Source organism: Anolis carolinensis, chromosome 6 (assembly GCF_035594765.1).
Source record: "Anolis carolinensis isolate JA03-04 chromosome 6, rAnoCar3.1.pri, whole genome shotgun sequence".
NCBI classification, from domain to species: domain Eukaryota; kingdom Metazoa; phylum Chordata; class Lepidosauria; order Squamata; family Dactyloidae; genus Anolis; species Anolis carolinensis.
The window spans coordinates 45,058,642-45,081,062 of NC_085846.1; the positions used below are offsets into that span (position 1 = coordinate 45,058,642).

The 22,421-nt window shown below is 37.2% G+C and overlaps 1 protein-coding gene across 6 annotated transcripts in view; it reads left to right on the top strand.

Annotated features, from left to right (window-relative positions):
- epha5 (EPH receptor A5) overlaps nucleotides 1-22,421 on the top strand; it is a 296,129-nt gene that overhangs the window by 255,427 nt on the left and 18,281 nt on the right. For all 6 annotated transcript variants that reach the window (XM_008118796.3, XM_008118797.3, XM_016996657.2 and 3 more), the window contains 7 exons: nucleotides 78-145; nucleotides 3,850-3,975; nucleotides 6,758-6,943; nucleotides 13,147-13,208; nucleotides 16,105-16,314; nucleotides 18,987-19,136; nucleotides 22,152-22,345. In XM_008118796.3, the coding sequence (XP_008117003.2) occupies nucleotides 78-145; nucleotides 3,850-3,975; nucleotides 6,758-6,943; nucleotides 13,147-13,208; nucleotides 16,105-16,314; nucleotides 18,987-19,136; nucleotides 22,152-22,345 (996 nt within the window). The remainder of the gene's footprint in view (nucleotides 1-77; nucleotides 146-3,849; nucleotides 3,976-6,757; nucleotides 6,944-13,146; nucleotides 13,209-16,104; nucleotides 16,315-18,986; nucleotides 19,137-22,151; nucleotides 22,346-22,421) is intronic.

Consider the following 22,421-nt stretch of genomic DNA (forward strand, 5'->3'; position numbering starts at 1 on the left):
TAAAATATGGGCAGTATATAATGAAACTGATGTGATCTTTTCTTCTAACATCTTGTCTAAATCTTGTTCTGTGACAGGCGGTGTGGGTACAGCAAAGCTAAGCAAGACCCTGAAGAAGAAAAGATGCATTTTCATAATGGCCACAGTGAGTGCAATTCAAATAATGTGTGAGATAACAACACTGATAAAGCTTACAAAGTTTGTTAAGCCGCTTTGAGTTCCTTTTGGAGAGGTAATGTAGGGTAATAATAATACTTCCTGGGCTTAGCTCTTGATTTTTGAGGAAGAGAGAAATTATTATCTTCTATTTTACCAATGCTCCAGAATGAATCTTAGACTTTCTACAGTTTGCTCCAATCTGGTAACAGAAAAAAGTAAACCTATTTTATAATTTATAGCAGTCCTATAGAAATGAACTGACACAGAAAGAAAGAATGAAAATAAATATTCCTGCATTGGAGAGCTTCTTTAGAAGGAGAATTGCCTTGTTGCCATTATTATTATTATTATTATCATCATCATCATTATTATTATTATTATTACTACTACTATTACTATTGATCTCAAAGCATGGGCAAGCATGGAGGCACAATGGATTAAACCTTTGTGCCGGCTGGACTGCTGTCCTAAAGGTTGGGTTGCTGACCTGAAAGTTGCCAGTTCGAATCCACAAGACGGGATGAGCTCTGGTCTGTCAGCTCTAGCTTGACATGAGAGAAGCCTCCCAGCAGGATGGCAACACATCCAGTTGTCCCCTGGGCAACATCTCTGCAAACTGCCAATTCTCTCACACCAGAAGCGACTTGCAGTATCTTCTCAAGTCACTTCTGACACGATAAAAAAATGAGCAAGCTCATATTGGAGAACACAGTTCTTCATATAAACTGGAGCTGGACCATAAAAGAACCTGCTGGAATTCCTTGAAAAATACTTTCATCTTTAATGGAAGCTGCCAACACTGTTATTGGTGGAATTCCACCCTAACACCAGTGTGTGTGTCTCTGTGTGTTTTCTAAATAAGACATACTGTACTTACAAAAATATCCTAAATAAACAAGACATTTAAGTATTACAGGCATGTCCCGTGCAGCTATCATAATTTAATTTATAATGAAAGTACAGTAGAGTCTCACTTATCCAACACTCGCTTATCCAACGTTCTGGATTATCCAACGCATTTTTGTAGTCAATGTTTTCAATACATCATGATATTTTGGTGCTAAATTCGTAAATACAGTAATTACTACACAGCATTACTGCGTATTGAACTATGTTTTCTGTCAAATTTTTTGTATAACATGATGTTTTGGTGCTTAATTCTTAAAATCATAACCTAATTTGATGTTTAATAGACTTTTCCTTAATACCTCCTTATTATCCAACATATTCGCTTATCCAACATTCTGCCGGCCCGTTTATGTTGGATAAGTGAGACTCTACTGTACTAGAATACCTTATTTATTTCCTTTTTACATGGAGTAGAACAATTCCCATAGTATTATTATTTCCAAATTGGAAGACTTTTTCCAGTGATGCCTACTTTGGAATAAATACTTTTCATGATACACAAAAAAGGGCTGTGAAGTTTGATAGATTAGGTTCTGTCAGATGTTTAGCTGGAGCTTCAGCCTTTCTGCCCATGCTAATAAAATTTGTTCCTCATACACTGGAATCATAACTCAAAAACATTTTAATAAATCAATCATGAGAGTTTTATTTGATTTCCAGGAAACCCCAAAGGAGAAAAATGACCAAGGGCCAGTCAGTCCAATACAAGTCCATGAAACTGATAGTGTAATCCAAATTATTTCTGCCTTCATCCTGGATTAACTTTGTGCTGCCATTGTGGCTGTCATCCTGGATTTAAGGAGATATAGGTCTGCCCTTTCACCACTCTTTGGGCAGTGGGGGGGGCACTTCTGGTAGCAGATCATAACCAACAGACCAGTTTTGCTAGCAGATGCTCTGTTAGTGGATATCTGAGATGAACTTAGGTTGCCTTAGGTCCTATGCAAGGGGAAAAACAATATATAAATTAAACAAGCAACCAGACTAACACATTTTTTTAAATTGAGCTTTTTGCTACATAATTTTGCTATACTACTTTTCTTGATCTGTTAATGATTTTTTTAACATAAATTCAACCAAAAGACATTTTTACTTGTAAAAAGGTGCCTCTGTTAACAGAAGATGCCTGTGATTAAGTCTAACCACTTGCAAACAAGGACCTCTCTGAATTAGGACTGAGATATTTCCATTAATTTACATATGGGGGAAAAGTCATAAGTATATGTTCTTTGTTTTAGATTGTGCATTCATATCATAGTGGTCATTTTCATAGAAGAGGCCATCTGTATGCAGGGAAACACCTCACTTGTGATAGTGCTTGCCGATGTCATCTAAAATTGATGTATTGATATATGGCTTTAAAAAACACGGTACCATCCTAGTATATTACATGTTTTTTTCTGAGAAATTGATTACCGTATATACTCGAGTATATACTCGAATATAAGCCGAGGCATCTAATTTTACCACAAAAAACTGGGAAAATATTGACTCCAGTATAAGCCAAGATACCAATAAAATTACATTAATTGAGGCATCAGTAGTTTAAATGTTTTTGATTCTTTACATCAAACTGTAATTTAAGATATGACTATTCAACTCTGATTAAATCATTATTTTCATCTTCAATGTAAATGTGTTTTTGCCATCCTTTTAATAATAATAGAGTGAAATAATAACTGTAATAATATAACAAATGCAGTAAAATAATAAATGTAATAATAGAGTAAAATAATAAATCTATTAATAATAATAAAAATAGAGTAAAATAAATATAAAAGTAACAACAATAATAGAGTAAAATAATAAATGTAATAATAATAATTAATAGAGTAAAATAATATATGTAACAATACCAATAATAATAGAGAAAAATAATAAATATACCATATATACTTGAGTATAAGCTGACCTGAATATAAGCCCACCAGAACCCTCACCCGAGTATAAGCCGAGGGTTTTTTTTTCAGTCCTAAAAAAGGGCTGAAAAACTAGGCTTATACTCGAGTATATACAGTAAATATCACAACTTTGTTTATATAAAATATTCATCAAACAGTGAATAAACATCCAGTTATTATTGCACTATATAACACTTGTATGCTTATTGTTATAATTGTCAAAATATATTTCACTTTGCTTCTCTGTTCAAACCATAGATCAGTGTGTCTTTCTCAATTTCTGTAGGGTTTGAGCTGTTTAATTGTTTCTCTTCTTCACATTTCTGTCAGATTTTATCATTTATAACATCGCCACTAAAAACTTGTACATTTTTATGTACAATTATATGATTGTATAAGTTTTATACACACTTTCCCATCCCATGAAAAGTGTATGTGAAATGCATACAGTTTTTACTAGATATTTCTAATAGAAGAACTTCATTGCAAAATTCAGAAAAGTGTTAAACTTGAATGATACTTGTATGCTATTTTACATATTATTTGAAGAGTAGAAAGTAAGCCAGTTGGTATTAAAAATGAACCAATACATTTATCTCTCATCTATAACTCTCTGTCATTTCACTGCCATTCTTGTTGTTCTCATTGATCAACAATGTTGTTTTTATCTTGTATTGCATTGTTTTTAAATTTCATTGTTTTATTGGACTGTGTGTATTGTATGCTATGTTGTCATATTCTCATTGTAAGCTGCCTCAAGTCCCCGCGGGGAGATGGTGGCGGGGTATAAATAGAGATATTATTATTATTATTATTATTATTATTATTATTATTATTATTATTATTACTTTAATGCTTTAAACTTTAATTTTATGTGCAGTCAAATTACCAGGAGTAAGGACATATATTGATCCACATACCTACGAAGACCCAAATCAAGCTGTTCATGAATTTGCCAAAGAAATAGAAGCATCCTGCATATCAATTGAAAGAGTTATCGGAGCTGGTAAGAAGATTTAGATATCATGCTTCTACTCTATTTCTGTCCTTAGCATTCATAATGGTCAAAGTAAATTAATAAACACTGGTTATAACCAGTAACTAAACTTGGAAAACTGTTCTTCTAGCACAGTGGTTCTCAACCTGTGGGTCCCCAGATGTTTTGGCCTTCAACTCCCAGAAATCCTAACATCTGGTAAACTGGCTGGGATTTCTGGTAGTTGTAGGCCAAAACACCTGGGGACCCACAGGTTGAGAACCACTGTTCTTGCAGATCTGCTCTGGGTATTAGATTTAACCCATTTTGTAATCTATACAAATTATCCAGAGTGTTTGATTATGGAATACATGCAAATGTCCAGGTATGATGGGTGACACAGCACAGTGATAAAGCAAAGTAGAGAAGTAATTAGGGACCATTCTTTAAAAATCATCTACTCCAATACTACAGTTGTTGGACAAGTTATTATGAATCGTACTTTAGAATCACTTACACCAATCTGCTGTTGTTAGAGACCGTGGTTTGCAATTTCCTATTCCAGCCCTGAAATTTCCAGATGCATTGGAGTACACATCTCACCATGTCCAGCCAGCAGTTGAATGGTAGGATTTGTGATCCAAAGTATTGGAAGCTGCTGGGTTGAGGAAATCAATTCAAAGCACCAAAGAACCAATTAAGAGGCGTAAACAACAGCATCTGCCACTAGGTGGCAATGGTAGCAACTACAGTCACATATGCCATCAATTTCAGAGGCTGCCAAACTGTTTTCTGTGAAGATCTCATTGAAATTCAGTGTATCTCTGTTTTAGAAACTTTGAGAGGAAGTGACAGACATATAGCTGTAAGCAGTTGGAAAGACTATCACAGTAATTCTCCATTTCATGTCCACCTACTGATGTGAATCAGACCTTTTACCTTATGATTACACCAAAAATAAATTTAGGAGTAAGTTTGATGCTGCTCTGGATTTACATATGCAGCTGGCACACATAAAGCTGAATTTCAAAACTATTCTAAGTACAAAAATGAAACTCTATCATTCATCACTTTAGATGTGAATCCAATATTTTCCTGTACCAAAATAAATGTTTGTGGTTATATCCAATATTTTCTTGTACCAACATAAGAGTTTGTGGTTATATCTAGAATGATTTTTTTTAATTTCCAATCCTGCTGCATTTTATAAAACATTCAGACAATAGGAGTAGATTAAAGAAGGAAGGGTTCACAATGCTTAGGGACAAGAAAAAAAATTATTCCAAAGAGTTCCATTACCAAAAAAAATTGGGAACCATTGATCTACAGTACTAGAATTTTGTTTATAAAAAAATCCCCAAGAAATCATTTAATGTTTAATTGAACCATTGTCTTAATGTGTTTTTAAAATCCTGATGCTAAAGTAGGCAGAAATAGGATTTTGCGCCCTCTGACAAAAATCTAAGGATTTTGCAAGAACGTAGCAAACGCTGCCTGTAAAACTCTGTAGTGTTTGAGAGAGCAGAATTTTAAGTATGTGAAGTGTTTCATTTTAGGTGTTTTCATATGGAGACATTACTTTGCCATAGACCCTTGTGAAGACTAGTATTTTTATATGTCTCACAGAGGATCTTTTCCTCTGTCACCCCTAGTTTGTGAAATGACCTGCCAGAAGAGATTTGCCAGCTAAATGAACTGTCATTTAGCTGTCAGATTAACACAATTAAAGGCCTATCCAACAGCCTACCCAGTTTTAAACTATGTATTTTAAATTTACATTTTATTACTATTAGTGTTTTAATCTATTTATTTTAAATATGTTTACATCACATTGTGAGGATAAGCAGATAACAAATAAAAGTATTATTATTATTTTGTTATTAAAACAATGGTATGCTGAATTATCTATTACTGGTTGGCTACTTTTTTGTACATGAGTACATTTGGGTTCATATTCTTTACAAGAGATTTACAGATATTTATCAATATTTTCTAATCTGTTTAAAAATTTACTCTGAAGTCTTCAGTAATCAAAACTATAGCGAGTCCTAGTAACTTTTTAATGTTTTCTTTATAATGGAAGTTAAGTGCATGAATTACTGCTGTGTTTTAGCATGATTCCTCTTTGTTTCAGTGATGTCTGTACAGGAAGGTTTCTCACTGAGTTACATGCATTCAGTATCACAATCTCATGCAAACCTGCTCTTAATAAATCCGATTCAATCTAGTAGAGCTTTCTTCCATGTAAATATGTATAGAATTGCTGCTCAAGTCACTGATTCTGAACTAGTCCCAAGAAAATATTTTGTCTTGTTGGAAGCAGTTCCTTGCCATTCCTCCATTGCCATCAATTTCTATGGGGTGAGCCAATGCCTCCCGTTCTGCTATGTTCCGCTCTGAGTTTCTTCCAATTTTAAGATGGAGCATTTTAAAAATCATACTGCCAGCTTTCAGTACAAATTCTCACTATGCCTGGTACAAGTTCTCACTATGAACTGGATCCTGTTTGCATGGATTAAAACATTTTGCTTGTGATTTTACTTAGCTCTGAAAATTGCATTTTTACAGATGTTACAGATCATTGTGGTATGTGTTTATTACGGAGCTGGGGGATGGGGCAAAATGATCTCCGCCCCATATATTGTTGCATTGAGCACCAACAGTACAATCAAATGGTCCAACCTGTCCCTCTGTTCTTAGAAAACCAGGGACTGATTAACTTTTCTCTCTCATTAGTTGAAGTTATGAATTATGTAAATGAATAGGCAGGTGATATCACAGGCTGTTTACTCACATATTATTTTGCTTGTAGGTGAATTTGGTGAAGTATGCAGTGGGCGTTTGAAAGTGCCTGGGAAACGTGAGTTGCCGGTGGCCATTAAAACCCTCAAAGTTGGATACAGCGATAAGCAAAGACGTGATTTCTTGGGAGAAGCCAGCATTATGGGACAGTTTGACCATCCCAACATAATTCACTTGGAAGGTGTTGTCACAAAGAGTATGTACTATTTTGATTATAGATTCTTTGGCCTAATGAAATTCTTTAAAATTTGGTACCTTGATGCCATCAAATGTGCCAACCAGCAGCTTTTTGTTAAGTTATGTATTTGTTACTGCTCTAGAGTCAGTCACAATGTCTTTTATATGTTCACAATGTTCTTTATATATTAATGAAAATTCTAAGCAGTGTCAAAAGTAGCACAGTTGCTTTTTGCCTAAGGGTAAACTAATGAAAGCTACAAATTCCCTCCCCGGAAAAATACACATAAACACAACACAGAAAAATTGCATATACTTTATTTTATCAATTTATAAATTTATTTCCTTTGAATTCATTGGCAAAAAAAGCTGAAAAGACTACATTTGTACATTGAAATTCACCAAGAGTAAGAAGAAGGAAACTGATAGGAGAAGAAATGCCTCCAATCAAACTTCCAACTTTTTTCTTGGTGTCAAGGCTAGAACTGATGTTATGTCTTGTCCACTCCTTCCCGGTATCCCTATATTTCTGTCTTTATCAGGATATTCTGTCTTTATCGGGATATTTGCATGTGCTCTTGGTTTATTTTCAGTGCCCTCTCCTGCCTTTTAAAAAACCTTCCACTAAAATGGGAAGCTTGAGGCAGAACTACACAGGACTATCTTACACATAAAACAAGTTGTTATTGTGGTTGTTGTTCCTCATGGCTCGAGGCGGGATACAACATGATCAAACAAAACACTATTAAAATTCATACAGCAGATACACATGGGTTAACTAGATTAAAATTAATAATATAATGCAAGTTAAAATTCACAAGTTCAAATTAACTGAATTGGTTTTCTGGAAGAAATGGGTCTTCAATTACGTCTTAAATTCTGACAGCTCATTTAGCTGATGGAGCTATTCTGGCAGGTCATTCCAGTCTTGGGGCAGGCAATGAAAAAGTTCTCTGGGTGACAGATAATAATTGGGATCTGGCTGGCTATAATAGATGCCCTCCAGAGGACCTAAGGAGTTGGGGAGATTCTATGGGAGAAGGTGATCCTGTAGGTAATCTGGGCCCAAACCATGTGGGGCTTTAAAGGTCAAGACCAATCCTTTAAAATTTGCCCAAAAACTAATTTCCAGCCAGTTGAGTGATTATAGTGTAGGTTTAATATTTTCATTCTTGGATGTTCCTGTAAATAATCTGGCTGCTGTGTTTTGCACTAACTGAAGTTTCTGAACTTGGTACAAAGGTAAGCTTTGTTGCAGAAGTCCAACCTTGGGGTTACCAATATGTGCACTACAATCTGGGATGTCCAACTCATGGCGTGAGAAATTTTGAAAACTGGTCCACCAGAGGAACCTTTTTGGAGTGACTGACCAGCATGATCAGACCTCCAAGGTTTGGTTCTGAGGAGGATTAGTAGGGAAATCTATGTCAGTACCTTCCTCTCATTCTCAGAAAAAGACAGAGAAATAATGCTTGTGGGGTGATTGTGGTGGCATTGCTTCTCCTCTTGCTGTAAGCAATGGACATCATATAAATAATCCCTTCCCTTAGTACATTCTTCATCTTTGCTTGTCTTCTCATGTTGTCATACTTCCTCAGACCCAAGAAGCCAATGATGTAGCATAATTGTGTGGACACAAAGGATGTAATGATGTCAGGAACAAATTTTTACTGTAGTGAATATTATCAAAAACTGGGGTACTCAGTATGGGTCTGCAGCTTCCAGCAACACTACTGTGTTTCTAATAATTTGCCTTTCTAGCCTTATTCATTCCATTTTATGCCCATTTTATCATGTAGTTTTAGCTTGTTAGTTTCATTAGTAGACCTTCATAATGATACCAAGGTCTCTGGTTTAGCAAGTTTGCCACTTGCCCGTAATTTTTCTTGCTGAAGCTCACACTTATTTGTGTCCTTAATTTCATGTTCTCTAATGTGATGCTAATTTATTCAGCAATTACTCTCAACCTGCAGCATGCAGATAATGAAGCATAAGGTCAAAGAAATATGATTCTCTTATGATTGAAACAGAGGAAGGGCGCCAGAAGCAGTGCTCCCAGGGAGTAGTGTCATTAAGAGGTGCCTTCCTTTTTGTAATGCTGCCTTTAAGTACCCAAGAGGACGGAATTGCATTGTACAACTCATTGTGATCTGCTAATAAAACTCAGTGCATCATAAATGCGACTGCAATCTGCTGAGATCTTATGATAAATGAGTGGACGACCAAAACTGTTCACTTGAATTGCTCATTTGTGATAGCCAAGTTCATCATGCTGATGTATAGTGCCAGAAAGGTCATTGGATTCTCTTTAACTTCCTTTCCCAAGATAGTAGAAATGACCATAGGGAGTGAGTGGCTGTAGCATCTTGGGAAAAAGCCAAACAGGCTATTAACACTTGAAAGGATGTACAGTTTAAAAATCCCTTATCCAAAATGCTTGGGGCCACGTGTATAGATTTCAGATTTTTTTCAGATCATGACACATCTTGGAGATGGGCCTAAATCTAAACACAAAATTCAATTATGTTTCATATAAGACCTTACAGACATAATCAGGAGGTAATTTTGTACACAATATTTTAAATAATTTTTGCATGAAATCAAGTTAGTGTGCACTGAAGCATCGGAATGCAAAAAATGTCACTATCACAGCCACCCACATGGACAGTTTTGAATTTGGAACTGTTCTCCGCACTTCATGGACTCAACTCCTATCTTTCAGTGATCAATGTCCCACATAAATGTTGTTTGGGGCTATTATTCATTATTAATAGTGCAGGATGTTAATCGCGGGGGCCTGAGTTGAATTGTCCATACATCAATCGATGTGGAGTGTGTTAACAATATTTTCTGTAGGTTATAGTATGTGATATATATGTTCCCATTCCTGCTTCTCTAAATCCCTTTGTACAGGCGTCCTGGAAGCCTGGAAAATGCCCCATTGTGTTGAATAGATTCATATGTGCACATTAGAAAGCTGTTCTAGAAAAACTTGGTGTCAACACCAATGCTATTGTAATCCTTAGTTCAACATCTAATCTCAGGTAGCAGGGATTAAATGGGAAGAAGGGATGTGGGGAGAGATCGAATGCAGAAATGGTTGTTGGATAGCCTCAAGTAAAATCCGCTTTCACATAATCAACATTTTGTCTGTACTTTTTTCTGCCTAGTAATGAAAATTGATGGAATCAAAAATCTGGATGTGTTCTGGAACACTTTCACTGAATTTATACAGTCAAGAATTATGGCTGTGTCATGTTCTCAAACTGCTAAAAAGTTTCATATAAAAACAAAGCATAAAGTATACATAATTAACTTAAAATGACTTGGTCATGAAAATAAGCCAAACAGGGCAGCACATCCTCAATGTCCTTTACTATGATTTGGCAGCTTTACTATACACAAACACACATACATAAGAGTGTTGAAGAAAAGAACCTGGAAACAAAAAAACCCAGATTTTTAAACTATACTTCCCAGACTCTATGAGTTATAGTCCAAAATACCAAGCTATGCTGAATCATTTGCTGTTCACAAATATATTTGGCCTTAGAGAAGAGAAATATGCACATATGCCACATTTTCAAGAGGGAAATTGTGCAGTGCTGATATTTAGCCAGATGCACGCATCCATCGTGAATATTAAGTTAATTGCTACTGAATTTGACAGAAGCAGCTGTTGATCATCTGTGTCCCTGCTGGTTATGATGTGTAGCATATATATTAGGGGTGTGTAATTTTTTTGTTAGTCCTCATAAGTTGGGTCAAATTTTTGAAATTTCTACTTATGAGGTGATTTTCGACATATGGGCATGGCCCATGCCAAAAACTTAAGAATTGAAACTTATCCAATAATTTTTCATTTCCATTTTGTAAGTCTTGGAAGCCTCCCAAAGTCAGTTTTATTTTCAGTGCAAGGAAGCAAAGCAAAGCCAAAAAGACTTCCTTTCTTCTTTAGATTAATGACCTTTTCTCATTAGGAGAGGGAAGCACCAGGGCGAAAGTGGAATTCCCTAAGAAAGAAAGCACAGAATTCTGGGCAATGTAGTCTGGTAAAGCAAGGAGCCCTATGGCAGAGAATGCAGAAGTCCTGCCCTAAACTACATTTCCCAGAATTCTGCTCACATCAGAAAGCCCCAATCAGGATAGGAGAGAAATGTAGTAGCAGCCAGCCAAAGTTCCAATGAATGGTTGAATCAGCAAAGAGAAGGACTGACTGATACTTCTAGTAAGTAAATCTCTATGCTGGACTGGGAAGAAACCCTTAAATGGGTGGCCCTTGGGTGTCCCTTCCAACTCAATAGGGGAAGCATATTAATTAGTTTAGAGGCTGGATGGCCATCTGTCAGAAACGTTTTGATGGTACCCTTCTGCCTGAAAGAAGGGGGTTGAACTAGATGGCCCTTGAGAGTTTCCTCCAACTCTAGGATTCTATGAAAATGTAGAATGGGTTAATATTGGTTTCTAGTGCCTAATATATGAGAGAGAGTCAATGAGATCGCTGTTGTGGCTTTAAATTTTTTTTTGTCAAAACCTTTTTTTAAAAAACTCCCTAAAATCAGTAGATATATGAATATTTCTGAAAGTTGGGAGGGGGGAATAATCCTCTATTATCTTGTATCGTTGTATAGAAATTTCAAGGAGATAGTTCTTGTAGGTTTTTTTAGATGTTGTTTATAAAAACTGAAAATTCCCCCAAAATCTGTGGATAAGTGAAACGTTCTGAAACTTGATGGAAATGTGACTATTTATTTTTTAAATCTTGACTATTTCAATGGTCAGTTGAACAGCACAGACATTCATTTCTCATGTAATTGAAAAATTACCTTATACAAAAGTTATCAGGCTGCTTTTTCCTTCTGTAATGTTCTATGTACTTAACTCTAAAAGGTAAAGGTAAAGGTTTCCCCTTGACATTAAGTCTAGACAAGCCCGACTCTGGGGATTGGTGCTCATCTCCATTTCTAAACCGAAGAGCTGGCGTTGTCCACAGATGCCTCCTAGGTCATGTGGCCAGCATGACTGCATAGAGTGCCATTACCTTCTCGCCAGAGCAGTATCTATTGATCTACTCACATTTGCATGTTTTCATACTGCCAGGTTGGCAGAAGCTGGAGCTAACTATGGGATCTTACCCCTCTCCACGAATTTGAACTGCCGACTGTCAGCTCACTCCAGCCGCTTCCAAATGAACACAAGAGACTCGCTCTGTTATCACTGAAAACTTTACTGTAGGATACTTTGACACGCATAAAGCTGAGATTGTCGGTCGGCCCAGAAAGACTCCCTTATATATACCCCCCCCCGACATTCAAAGTAACAATTCCCGCCCAGAGAAAACCCCGCCCAATCCTTCCCGCTCACACGCCAGCCGTTTTCCTTCAGGGCCGAGAACCGCAGGTGCCCTATCAGTCTTTGATATTAGCATCCTTGATTTCTGGCGCCAGAGTACAGGCCTAGAAATTATGGTCCTGACAGCCGACCTTTTGGTCAGCAAGTTCTGCTGCTTAGTGGTTTAACCTACTGTGCCACCACGGCCCGTACTTGAGTCTGTAACACATTTAAGATGCATGACTAACTGAGGTTACAAGCCTGAATCGTCTGAAAATTCTCTCCAGTTGTGAACAACATGTTGTATTTTGCAGTTAGGCAATTAGTATGGATGCCTGGAAATATGTATAAATTAGAAAAATTGAAAAATATTTATCTGATCCATTCAATCACTGGTTATTTTACACTAGAGACAAGATTGAACTGGCCACCCATCACTGGCAACTGAGAACTTCCTTGTTCTATATGTATGGTATATGGGTTTTTATGTGTATATTTACCATGCTTGGATCCTATACTTCAAGATGTACACTATATACTTATGTATAAGTCTAGCAGTGTTAGTCAAAAATCAACCCAAATAACCTAGATGAACATATTCATGGGTTAATGTGACTACTGTACCTTAACTCTTATTCCAAAAAAAAATAAAAAGGACACCCCCTTCTCTGAAAAGAGTGGTGAAATAATACAACCTAGTCCTTCCCCGGAGAACTTGCAAAAAGCATCAACACCTCTTTTCTCTCTGCCATGACACAACTACTAGTCTTTTTAAATGCCTGGGCAGGGAAACTTCATGAGTTGAAGTTCATGGGACTGGTACACAAAAAATGTTTGCTATCTGCTATTCTAAGAGTTACAACTGATAAGTTCATGATCTTCTTTGACCAGGTAAACCAGTCATGATTGTGACAGAATACATGGAAAATGGATCTTTGGATACATTTTTGAAGGTAAGACATGAATCATTGAATCATAAAATAATAGAGTTGGAAGGGTCCACATGGGCCATCTAGTCCACCTCCTGCCATGAAGGAAAAGCACAAAGTATCCCATCCAGCCTCTGTTTAAAAGTTTCAAAGGAAGGAGCTTCCATCATACTCCGAGGCAGAGGGTTCTACTGTTGAACAGCTCATACTGTCAGGAAGTTATTCCTAATGTCCAGGTGGAATTTCCTTTCCTGTAATTTCAACCCATGGCTCCAAGATCTAGTTTCCAGGGCAGTCGAAAACAAGCCTGCTCCTTCTTCCTTATGACACCCTAAACATACCCATTCTACAGGCTAAACATACCCATGAAATGGATATGTAGATGAATCATCTCTCCCACTTCAAGATGTAGCTTTGATCTGGGTATCTTTTTAGAAACCTATTTTCAAATGTCTCTGTTTCCATAATTGTAACCACTCTGTTTCATTTATTTTCATCCCTAAATCTTCCTCCCAAATCTCCTTGAGATTTTTATTTTTCATTTTTTCTTCACTGATTTCATTTACAATCTTATATATTTTACTGGTTATGCCTTTCAAATTTTTATGTTCCTCTCTGTCTCTTCCATTTTGTATTAATTGTTCAAATTGATTACACTTGCTGTCATTTTTATTGTTTTTTACCCAGTTTTTGATCTATTGTTCTAGTTACATACAATGGAACCATGACAATTTTATTTCCCTGAATTCTTCCATAATTCTTTCCATTTTTATTTCAACCTTTATCCAACCTGAGTTTTCAAACAAACAATAAAAATAAAACCCTGAAATGTCTTCATGTGTTAAGATTCCTTTCCTTATTAAGGATGAGAAAATATGTGAGTTGTCGTTATATGACTACAACCCACACACAGATTCATTAAAATGCTAATTATGCCAGATGCTATTGTACCACAAGATATAATGCAGAACCCAAACCCCTTAGGTTAAATTTGTCCTCTCACCACATCTTAAAACATAGGATGGGAGAAAATAGGAAAGGCATCTATGTAATTTTAAACTTTTAAATCCGTCCTGATTTTTATTAATGTTTTCCTGAAGTTCTACCAATACTAGTGCTTCCCTTTTTAAAATATTTTAAACATAACAGATTCCATTGAATTAGATGCTTTATGATGTTTGTATCAGTACATTTTTTCATCCTGCAGTGATTTGTAATTTCTTATTTTTCTTTGATGAGCTATAACAATTTTTCATTGTCTTAACTACATCTATTTCACAAATGTCTATATTTGTAATTCCTTTATACCTTTACTGCTTCTTAATGAATACCAACTCTTCTCCTATAACTATTTTCCCCAAAAAACCAAATTAGGAATAGCTGTGACCACTGAATAATTATTAGGCCATATCCAATTACAAGAGATTGAGGAACTCCACTCTGTCTCAGTGGCATCACTTAAAGATTTATAGTATCCTACCCTTTTCATGCCAGATTAAAGTCATTTCTTTCATTTACATGCTGTTCTTGTAGTGGAAAGGAATTTTTCTGTCCTGGCCATTGAGAGCATTAATGTCTTCTGGAGCACTGGTGCAAAATGATGGCTCCATTAGCCCTACAAAATGCAATTGTAATTTTCACATCAAAGTAGAATATTTCCCTTTGTTACAGGATAGTTTGTTTTTAAAATGTATTATCATTAGGGTTTTAGCTGTACATTGTTTAAATCCCTGTTATAAACTGCCTTGTGGGGGTGGGGGGTGGGGTGGAAGCCGAATGTAAACTAATTTAAAAATAATAACATAAAAATATATTTTCTTTAGATGTACTGTTTCCATTTTTATACTATTCATTATTTCTCCCTTCCTCCTTCTCTTTATTCCAACAGAACTATGTCATTTCTACTCACTGTACTATATTATTCTTCCCTGTCTAAGAAATATGTCTCTGATCTGGTCTCTAAAAGCTCTTTCTCACATACAGATTGTGAACAGTTTGCTACCATTTTTCACATGCATATTCTTCTTAAAACGACTGGATTTATCCTCCAGTTCTTTTTTTCTGCACATTTCCTCAAATTTATCGTCTCTCTTTTCCAACATCATCAACTAGATTTCTTACTATATGTAGATTCAAAAAAGCAGAGAAGCACAATTTCCATCACAAAAAAGAAAAAATGATGCCAATGTAGAGTGATCAGGGCATCAATGAAGTATGCTCTCCCTGTATCCCCAAAGCATTGAGGCTCTTTTGTAGCTACAAACGAGCCATAATTTCTGGTGTAAACATAGGCATCCATGTACCGTATTTACTCATGTCTAATGCACACCTTTTTGGCTAAATGACCTTGCCAAAATTAGGGTGCGCATTAGATTTGATGGTGCTCAAAATTGACTATCTCCCTCCCTTGATTTGAAAACTATGAGCCATAAAAACTGAAGATTTAGGCATAGGTCACCTGAGAGCTATTTAAGATAGTTCTTCTCTTTAAAAAAAACACTGAAAGGAATATAAAGAGCAAAAGTAGAGATATAATTGACCCACACAGTGCCTTGTCAGTTTATGTATTCTAAAGAAGGTGGATTGAAGTTGGGGATACCTCCTGAACTGTGTGTCTTTTCAAACTCCTTCTCCCAAAAGAGACCTTATCAGGATATGGCTGGAACAGAAACCTTTGTGTTTGCATGTGGTGATGGTGATAGCATTAGGGCATAAATAAAGAGGAGGCAGATGAGAAGGGGGATAATAGGCCTAGAAGAAATACTGATTAATATCCAAATCTCCAGGTCTTACACTGCTGGAGTAATGTAAAGATGAGACTTTATCATTTCCAAGATCTGTGACTAAATGCCCACTGACTTTACTTGCATCAGGGTTTCAGTCGTCTGCTAGACATTCTAACTTTCCATTATTTTTGCAGAAGAATGATGGGCAGTTCACTGTAATTCAACTGGTCGGCATGCTCCGAGGAATAGCATCTGGGATGAAGTACCTTTCTGACATGGGCTATGTCCACAGAGACTTGGCTGCCAGAAATATCCTAATCAACAGTAACTTAGTATGCAAGGTGTCTGACTTTGGACTTTCCAGAATTCTTGAAGATGATCCTGAAGCAGCCTATACAACAAGGGTAAGGAACAGTGAATGGGATGGACAGTGGAAAAGCACTCATGACATTTTCCAAATATTTTCCAATTACACAGTTGTAAGCATTAGTGGGAGTCTTCAACAAGAGATTTGCCTTAGGGTCACCATAATGACTTGACAGAAATGACTTGAAGGCAAACAACAACAACAATACTTTATAAAACTCTACAGTCTGACCAGTTTGTCCCAATTGTAAGGCACATAAATATTTGTGCTTTGCAGTTTCTCACTTTCCTAGCTATCCTCCTTCTGAACACCTGCCAATTTCTGACTACATCACCTTTGTTAGCAACAAAATGTCATCCCTGTTCCCCTAATGCTGGGGACTGTCACAGAACAGTTATCTCTTTTAAGGGTGTAACGGGAAACTTACCAGTATTTTTGTGGGGGTGGGGGAATAAAAATTCACCTTGGAAAGGAATGATCTGGTACATGTATCGACTTACTTCGTTTTTTTAGGTTCCTGCTTATTTAGTGCTAACCACCACTAGTCTCCACACACACACATGCACTATTACTACTTCCTTTTTATGAATCAATCACAAGGATTTACTCAGGAAAGCATTATATAGTAAATTGGAGGAACTTTTAGTACTTGGAAGGCCAGTGTTACATAGCGGTTTGACTTTGGACTGTGACTCTGGAGAACAAGGTCCTAATCTCATTCAGCCATAGCAACCCACAAGTCAAACTATCTCATTCTCATAGAAAAGCAGAGGAAAATTCCACTGGACACATATTGCCAAGAAAACCATGTGGTAGTTTCACCTTAGGGTTGCCATAAGTCAGAAATGACTTGACTTAGGCTATCCCTTGTTGTCCGAACATGATTGTTTCCTGATGGTGGATACATAGGTGACTGTGGAGCCCTATTCTTGACCCACATGTTCTTCCACAGTGAGGATATCAGTTTCCAGGTGGAAGGTGGTCCCATCTGGGTTGGCTTGATGTGCCTTTCTCTTAGCATGTTTCTCCCTTTCACCCTCCATTCATGCCTTTTCAAATTTCACAGCACTACTGGTCACAGATGACCTCCAGCTAAAGGCAACACTGATGGAATCCTTCCAGGAATTGAGTGTGATGTCTGTAGACAGTCCTCGTTTCATAGGTGTATAACAAAATTGGGTGGATAATAGCTTTATAAACAAACATCTTGGCATCCCTATGGATATCCTGAGTCTCAAACACTCTCTGCTTCATTTGGAAAAATGCTGCACTCACAGAGCTTAGACAATTAATGCCATGTACAGAGATTGATTTTGTTCCCTGCATTTTTCTTGGAGCTGTCATGAAGTGAAGATCATGTCCACTGGTCCTCTGGAGGGGTGGAAGCCATTCTGGAATTTTGAGAGGTTGTCTTCAAAGACAGGTAGAAAGCAATTTGCAAGGATTCTTGTGAAGATTTTCCCAGAAGAGGTTAGAAGGGGGATAATTTCCGCAATCTGTTCTATCCCCTCTTTTTGAAAAGGGTGATCATGGTGGCATCCTTGAATGAGCTGGTGGAGCAGTTGTGTCAGCTCAGGTCCACCCTCTTTGAAGATTTCAGCAACGATCCCATCAGGTCTGCTGGCTTTGTTATTTTTTTGTTGGCTGATGGCATTGCTGACTTCCTTCAAGCTAGGCAGTGCTGCAAGCTCATCCCTGGGTTGTTGTTGTGGGATTTGTGAGATAACCTCTTTAGTCACATTGGTGTTGTGATTCAGGAAGTTGTGAATCTGTATGACTTGAAGACACACAACAATGACTTAGTGCTCTGATTTTTATATGATCACTCAGGTAAATATTTTCTACATACTTTTCTTGTTTTTAACAGACCAGCAGGAAAGCACTGAATCAAATACCAGTACAGTAGAGTCTCACTTATCCAAACCTCGCTTATCCAAGCTTCTGGATAATCCAAGCCATTTTTGTAGTCAATGTTTTCAATATATCATGGTATTTTGGTGCTACATTCGTAAATACAGTAATTACAACATAACATTACTGCATATCGAACTACTTTTTCTGTCAATTTTTTTGTATAACATGATGTTTTGGTGCTTAATTTGTAAAATCATAGCCTAATTTGATATTTAATAGGCTTTTCCTTAAGCCCTCCTTATTATCCAAGATATTTGCTTATCCAAGCTTCTGCTGGCCCGTTTAGCTTGGATAAGTGAGACTCTACTGTATTTCTTGTTTAGACTATGAACAGGCAGATAGATTATTCTGGGCTTGATCTTTGCCATCTCCATTTTTCTTGCCAAGTTTGAATTCAGAGTTTGTGAACACAACATTTTGCTGACATGCCCAGTAAGTTCACCTGAAAATTGTGAGGTGGAATTTTCATGCTATATATCAGTGACACTCAAGAGCAAGCTATGCTTGTTTATTTGGATTTTTCCCCAGCAGCTACTTTATCCTAATTGAGATGTGGTTTCTATATGTGTCCTGGTATTCAAATGAAATTTAAACAAGCCTTCAGGAAAGGCAATTAGTAGTCAGCCTGCAGGCACATATAAGGTGAGATAACACAGAAAGAGGCCATCCTGCTCTTACAACCAATTTATATTAGAAATTCTACATCATTTTTGTGCCTTGTTCAGAGCAGAATATGATATCCCTTGACACAATGAGAAACTATGTGATTTCTTTTCACCACTTACAATTCCTTAGGGAGGAAAAATCCCAATCCGATGGACAGCTCCAGAAGCAATAGCCTTCCGAAAATTCACCTCTGCCAGTGATGCCTGGAGTTATGGGATTGTGATGTGGGAAGTGGTGTCCTATGGGGAAAGACCTTACTGGGAGATGACAAATCAGGATGTAAGTACTTACTTGCAGATCACTGTCCTGACAGGCATTAGGCCTGAACATAATTGTTTAATCTCTTATTGAAATATGGAATGTATACTGATGCTTCCATTCATATTTCATTGCTGTCTGTCCTCTGAACATGATATACCATTTATGCTGCTTTCTGTCCCCTCAGTCTTGCCACCAAAGAATGAGCGGAAAGGAGCAGAATCCATGTTGGCAAGTATCAGGGACATAAATTCAGGACCTCAGACTTCCTTTTCTGGGCACCAGTAATCAATACTTGGGCCCAGTCAGGCCTGTAGCCGGGGCTTGGGGATGCGGGTTCAACCCCTCCTGAAAATTTTCAGTTTTTTTTAAAAAAACTAGTTTACTCATGCATTTTAACTGATTAACTAAATCCCCATGAGTGTCCACTAAAGTTTATCGATGAAGCCTGATTTTTAAATTATTTTGAGTGATCGAACTACTCTTCATGATTCGTTAAAAAAAGTTTCAACCCCCCTCCCCCTGAAAAAAAATTCTGACTATGGTCCTGGGCCCAGTATTGACTCTTTAGCATTCTTAGTCATATTGGGTGACTGGACCTAGCTGCCATTCAAAATGTTCTACAGTGTGCTGGAGCGATGCTACATTTTGCTATACAATTGTGGTTATATCCAGTTGTTTGGAGTGCTGCTGCCACTGTAGCTACTATTAGGATTGACTGAGAGAGCAATAGATTTGGGTGTCAGAGAGTGTTTGTCAGTTGGCTTCTCAGGGCCAGAACTATTTTGTCAAAACTTTTGAGAATGAGGGATGTTCTCTTTATAAAGTCTAAACTCAACTGAGCAGGTATTTAGAAAGAGCTTTACATGAAGCCTTCTTACTAAGGGAATGCAAGTTCTTGTCTCAACTCTGATGTTGGTGGTGCTCTTTTCTGTATTGTACCAGGAGCAAGAGAGCTTTGGATAATAGATATGGTGCTCTTGACTCCCTACAAACAGTCTGGGCCTCTGGCCTTAAGAACAGAAACCCCTGGTCTTTGCATCACCTTCCTCTGAATGGCCTTAAATAATGCTTTCACTGCGACTGGACCTAAGTGGCAAACTTGACTTCTCTAGAAACACTAGGCCAGGTTTCTGGTGATATACATACATAGAGAGCAGTTTTGCCAAATTTTAGCTTCCCACTGTTTTAGGATAATATTATACATGTGGCACACTGTATGCAGTTTGGTTGTACATTTTAGGAAAACCCATACATGCTTTCGAGATGTGATATCAGCATGCAAGATGACAGAAAGATCAAAGGGGTAGTTTCACATATCCCTAACTAGTGCAGCAAAGAAGCAGCTCTGGTTTACAGAAATCTACGGAAATGCCCCGCTTTCTTCTTGCTATGATTTTTCTTGCAAGTCCTTTCATTTCAGTAGAACAAACACACTTTGCAATAAAGTGAAACAACAAAGACAGGACAGATTCCCTTGGCAGAAACATTGTCATCCCATGAATAGGGCTTAATTCAGCATCCATCACTATTATTTTTTTTGGATGAAGGGCTGTCATGAGATGAATGCATTTTTATTACTCAATTCAGAAGCAGTGACAGACTCACACGGCTTAATCCTCTGGGCCCATGCCACTGCAATTCCTCTGTGAAAAGAGAGAAGGCTGTGTGGTCTATTTGATAGTATTTGAACAGGCTGGATCCACATTCTACCTTCGCTCATGAATGAGTCTTAGGGAAATGTACCATTTTTTCTAAAGGTGGATTAGTTACTCTTTTAAACTTGTTTCAGACACCCTTTTGTGCCTGCAATTGGGGAGATTGAGCACAGATAGCAGGATGGATATACCACCAATCTTTCAATACATGCTATCAAATGGAATGCCCAATCTAATGCACAATAGCAATTGGAAGAAGAAGTCCAGCTTCACTAGTTACTATGAATAAATTACTGAAAATTAAAAGAGGGTGATCTTCTGGCACTCTTTAAAGATTTCACGTTGCCTGAGATAATTCCTCACAAATGTCCATGTCTCTTACTGTTGTTCAATATAGCTTGCAGTACAATAAATGTTCTAAAATATATTACAGAGTTTGGCAGGTTAGAGGGATGTCATTCAGACTATATAATTGAGTGGGCATTTTGACATGTGCTGTTAATCTGAATTTTTTTCCAAAAAAGCCTTTGCAACAGGCAGTACTCTATTGTAACTAATTGTGACTACATAACCTTCCTTGTCTATTCCTCCTTCCTTATCATCATCCCCATTTCCTTCTATCTTCTTTACAGGCTTAGCCTGTTCTTTGTAAACTAGTTCTTTGTAAGATGTAGATCAGCATTATTACCTCTCATCTTACTCCACTCCACACACAAAGATAGTTTTCCTCCTTTATGTAGCTTTAGATAATGGCAGGCAATGCAGCCACAAGTTCCACATGACACCTGTACAATTTGGTCTGCAAACTGGATCCTAATGCTGTCAACTTTGCCAGTATGGTGGTTGTAACAGGATTGCTGTTAAAATAAGGCATTCACTGCCCACACAAGTAGAATTGCACTCTTGGAGTTTTAAAATCAGCAATCCCCTAATAAACAATAAGTGCTGCCTTGCTACCACCCACTCCAAAAGTATCACTAATGCTACTGTGCTAGTTCTGACAGTGCAATTCAGTTTTCAGCTGTGTAAATGTGAAAAGGCTTTCACAAAGAAATAGATATTCCTTCCATCTAAAAAGTCCCATCTCAAATGCTTCTTTGTTTCAAAAGTCACTCCTCTGTTGGCAAGTATCCAGAGACCACATATGTGTTTCATGTATAGTTTATGGACCATATATCAAATGTTCAAAAATATATTCAACCATTTTCTTTTCAATAATAGATTAAAATGAATTTTTTTCAAAAAAATTAATTTGTCAGCAGACTGAGAATCACTTTATGGCTTTTTTTTTTCAAAGGCTGTTTCACCTCTTTAAGCATTATCTTTACAATCATTTGTATCTTTACAATCATTTGGAACCTGTTTCATCTTCCTTTAGGTGATTAAAGCTGTTGAAGAAGGATATCGTTTGCCAAGTCCCATGGACTGCCCAGCCACGCTGTATCAGCTTATGCTTGATTGCTGGCAAAAGGAACGGAACAGCAGGCCTAAGTTTGATGAAATTGTCTGTACGTTAGACAAACTCATCCGGAACCCTAGTAGTTTGAAAACATTGGTGAATGCATCAAGCAGGTAACATATCCAGCCCTGTGCCATCTTCCTTGCATTATTGCTAATATTAACAAGACCTCGGATTGTGTGGGTTTTT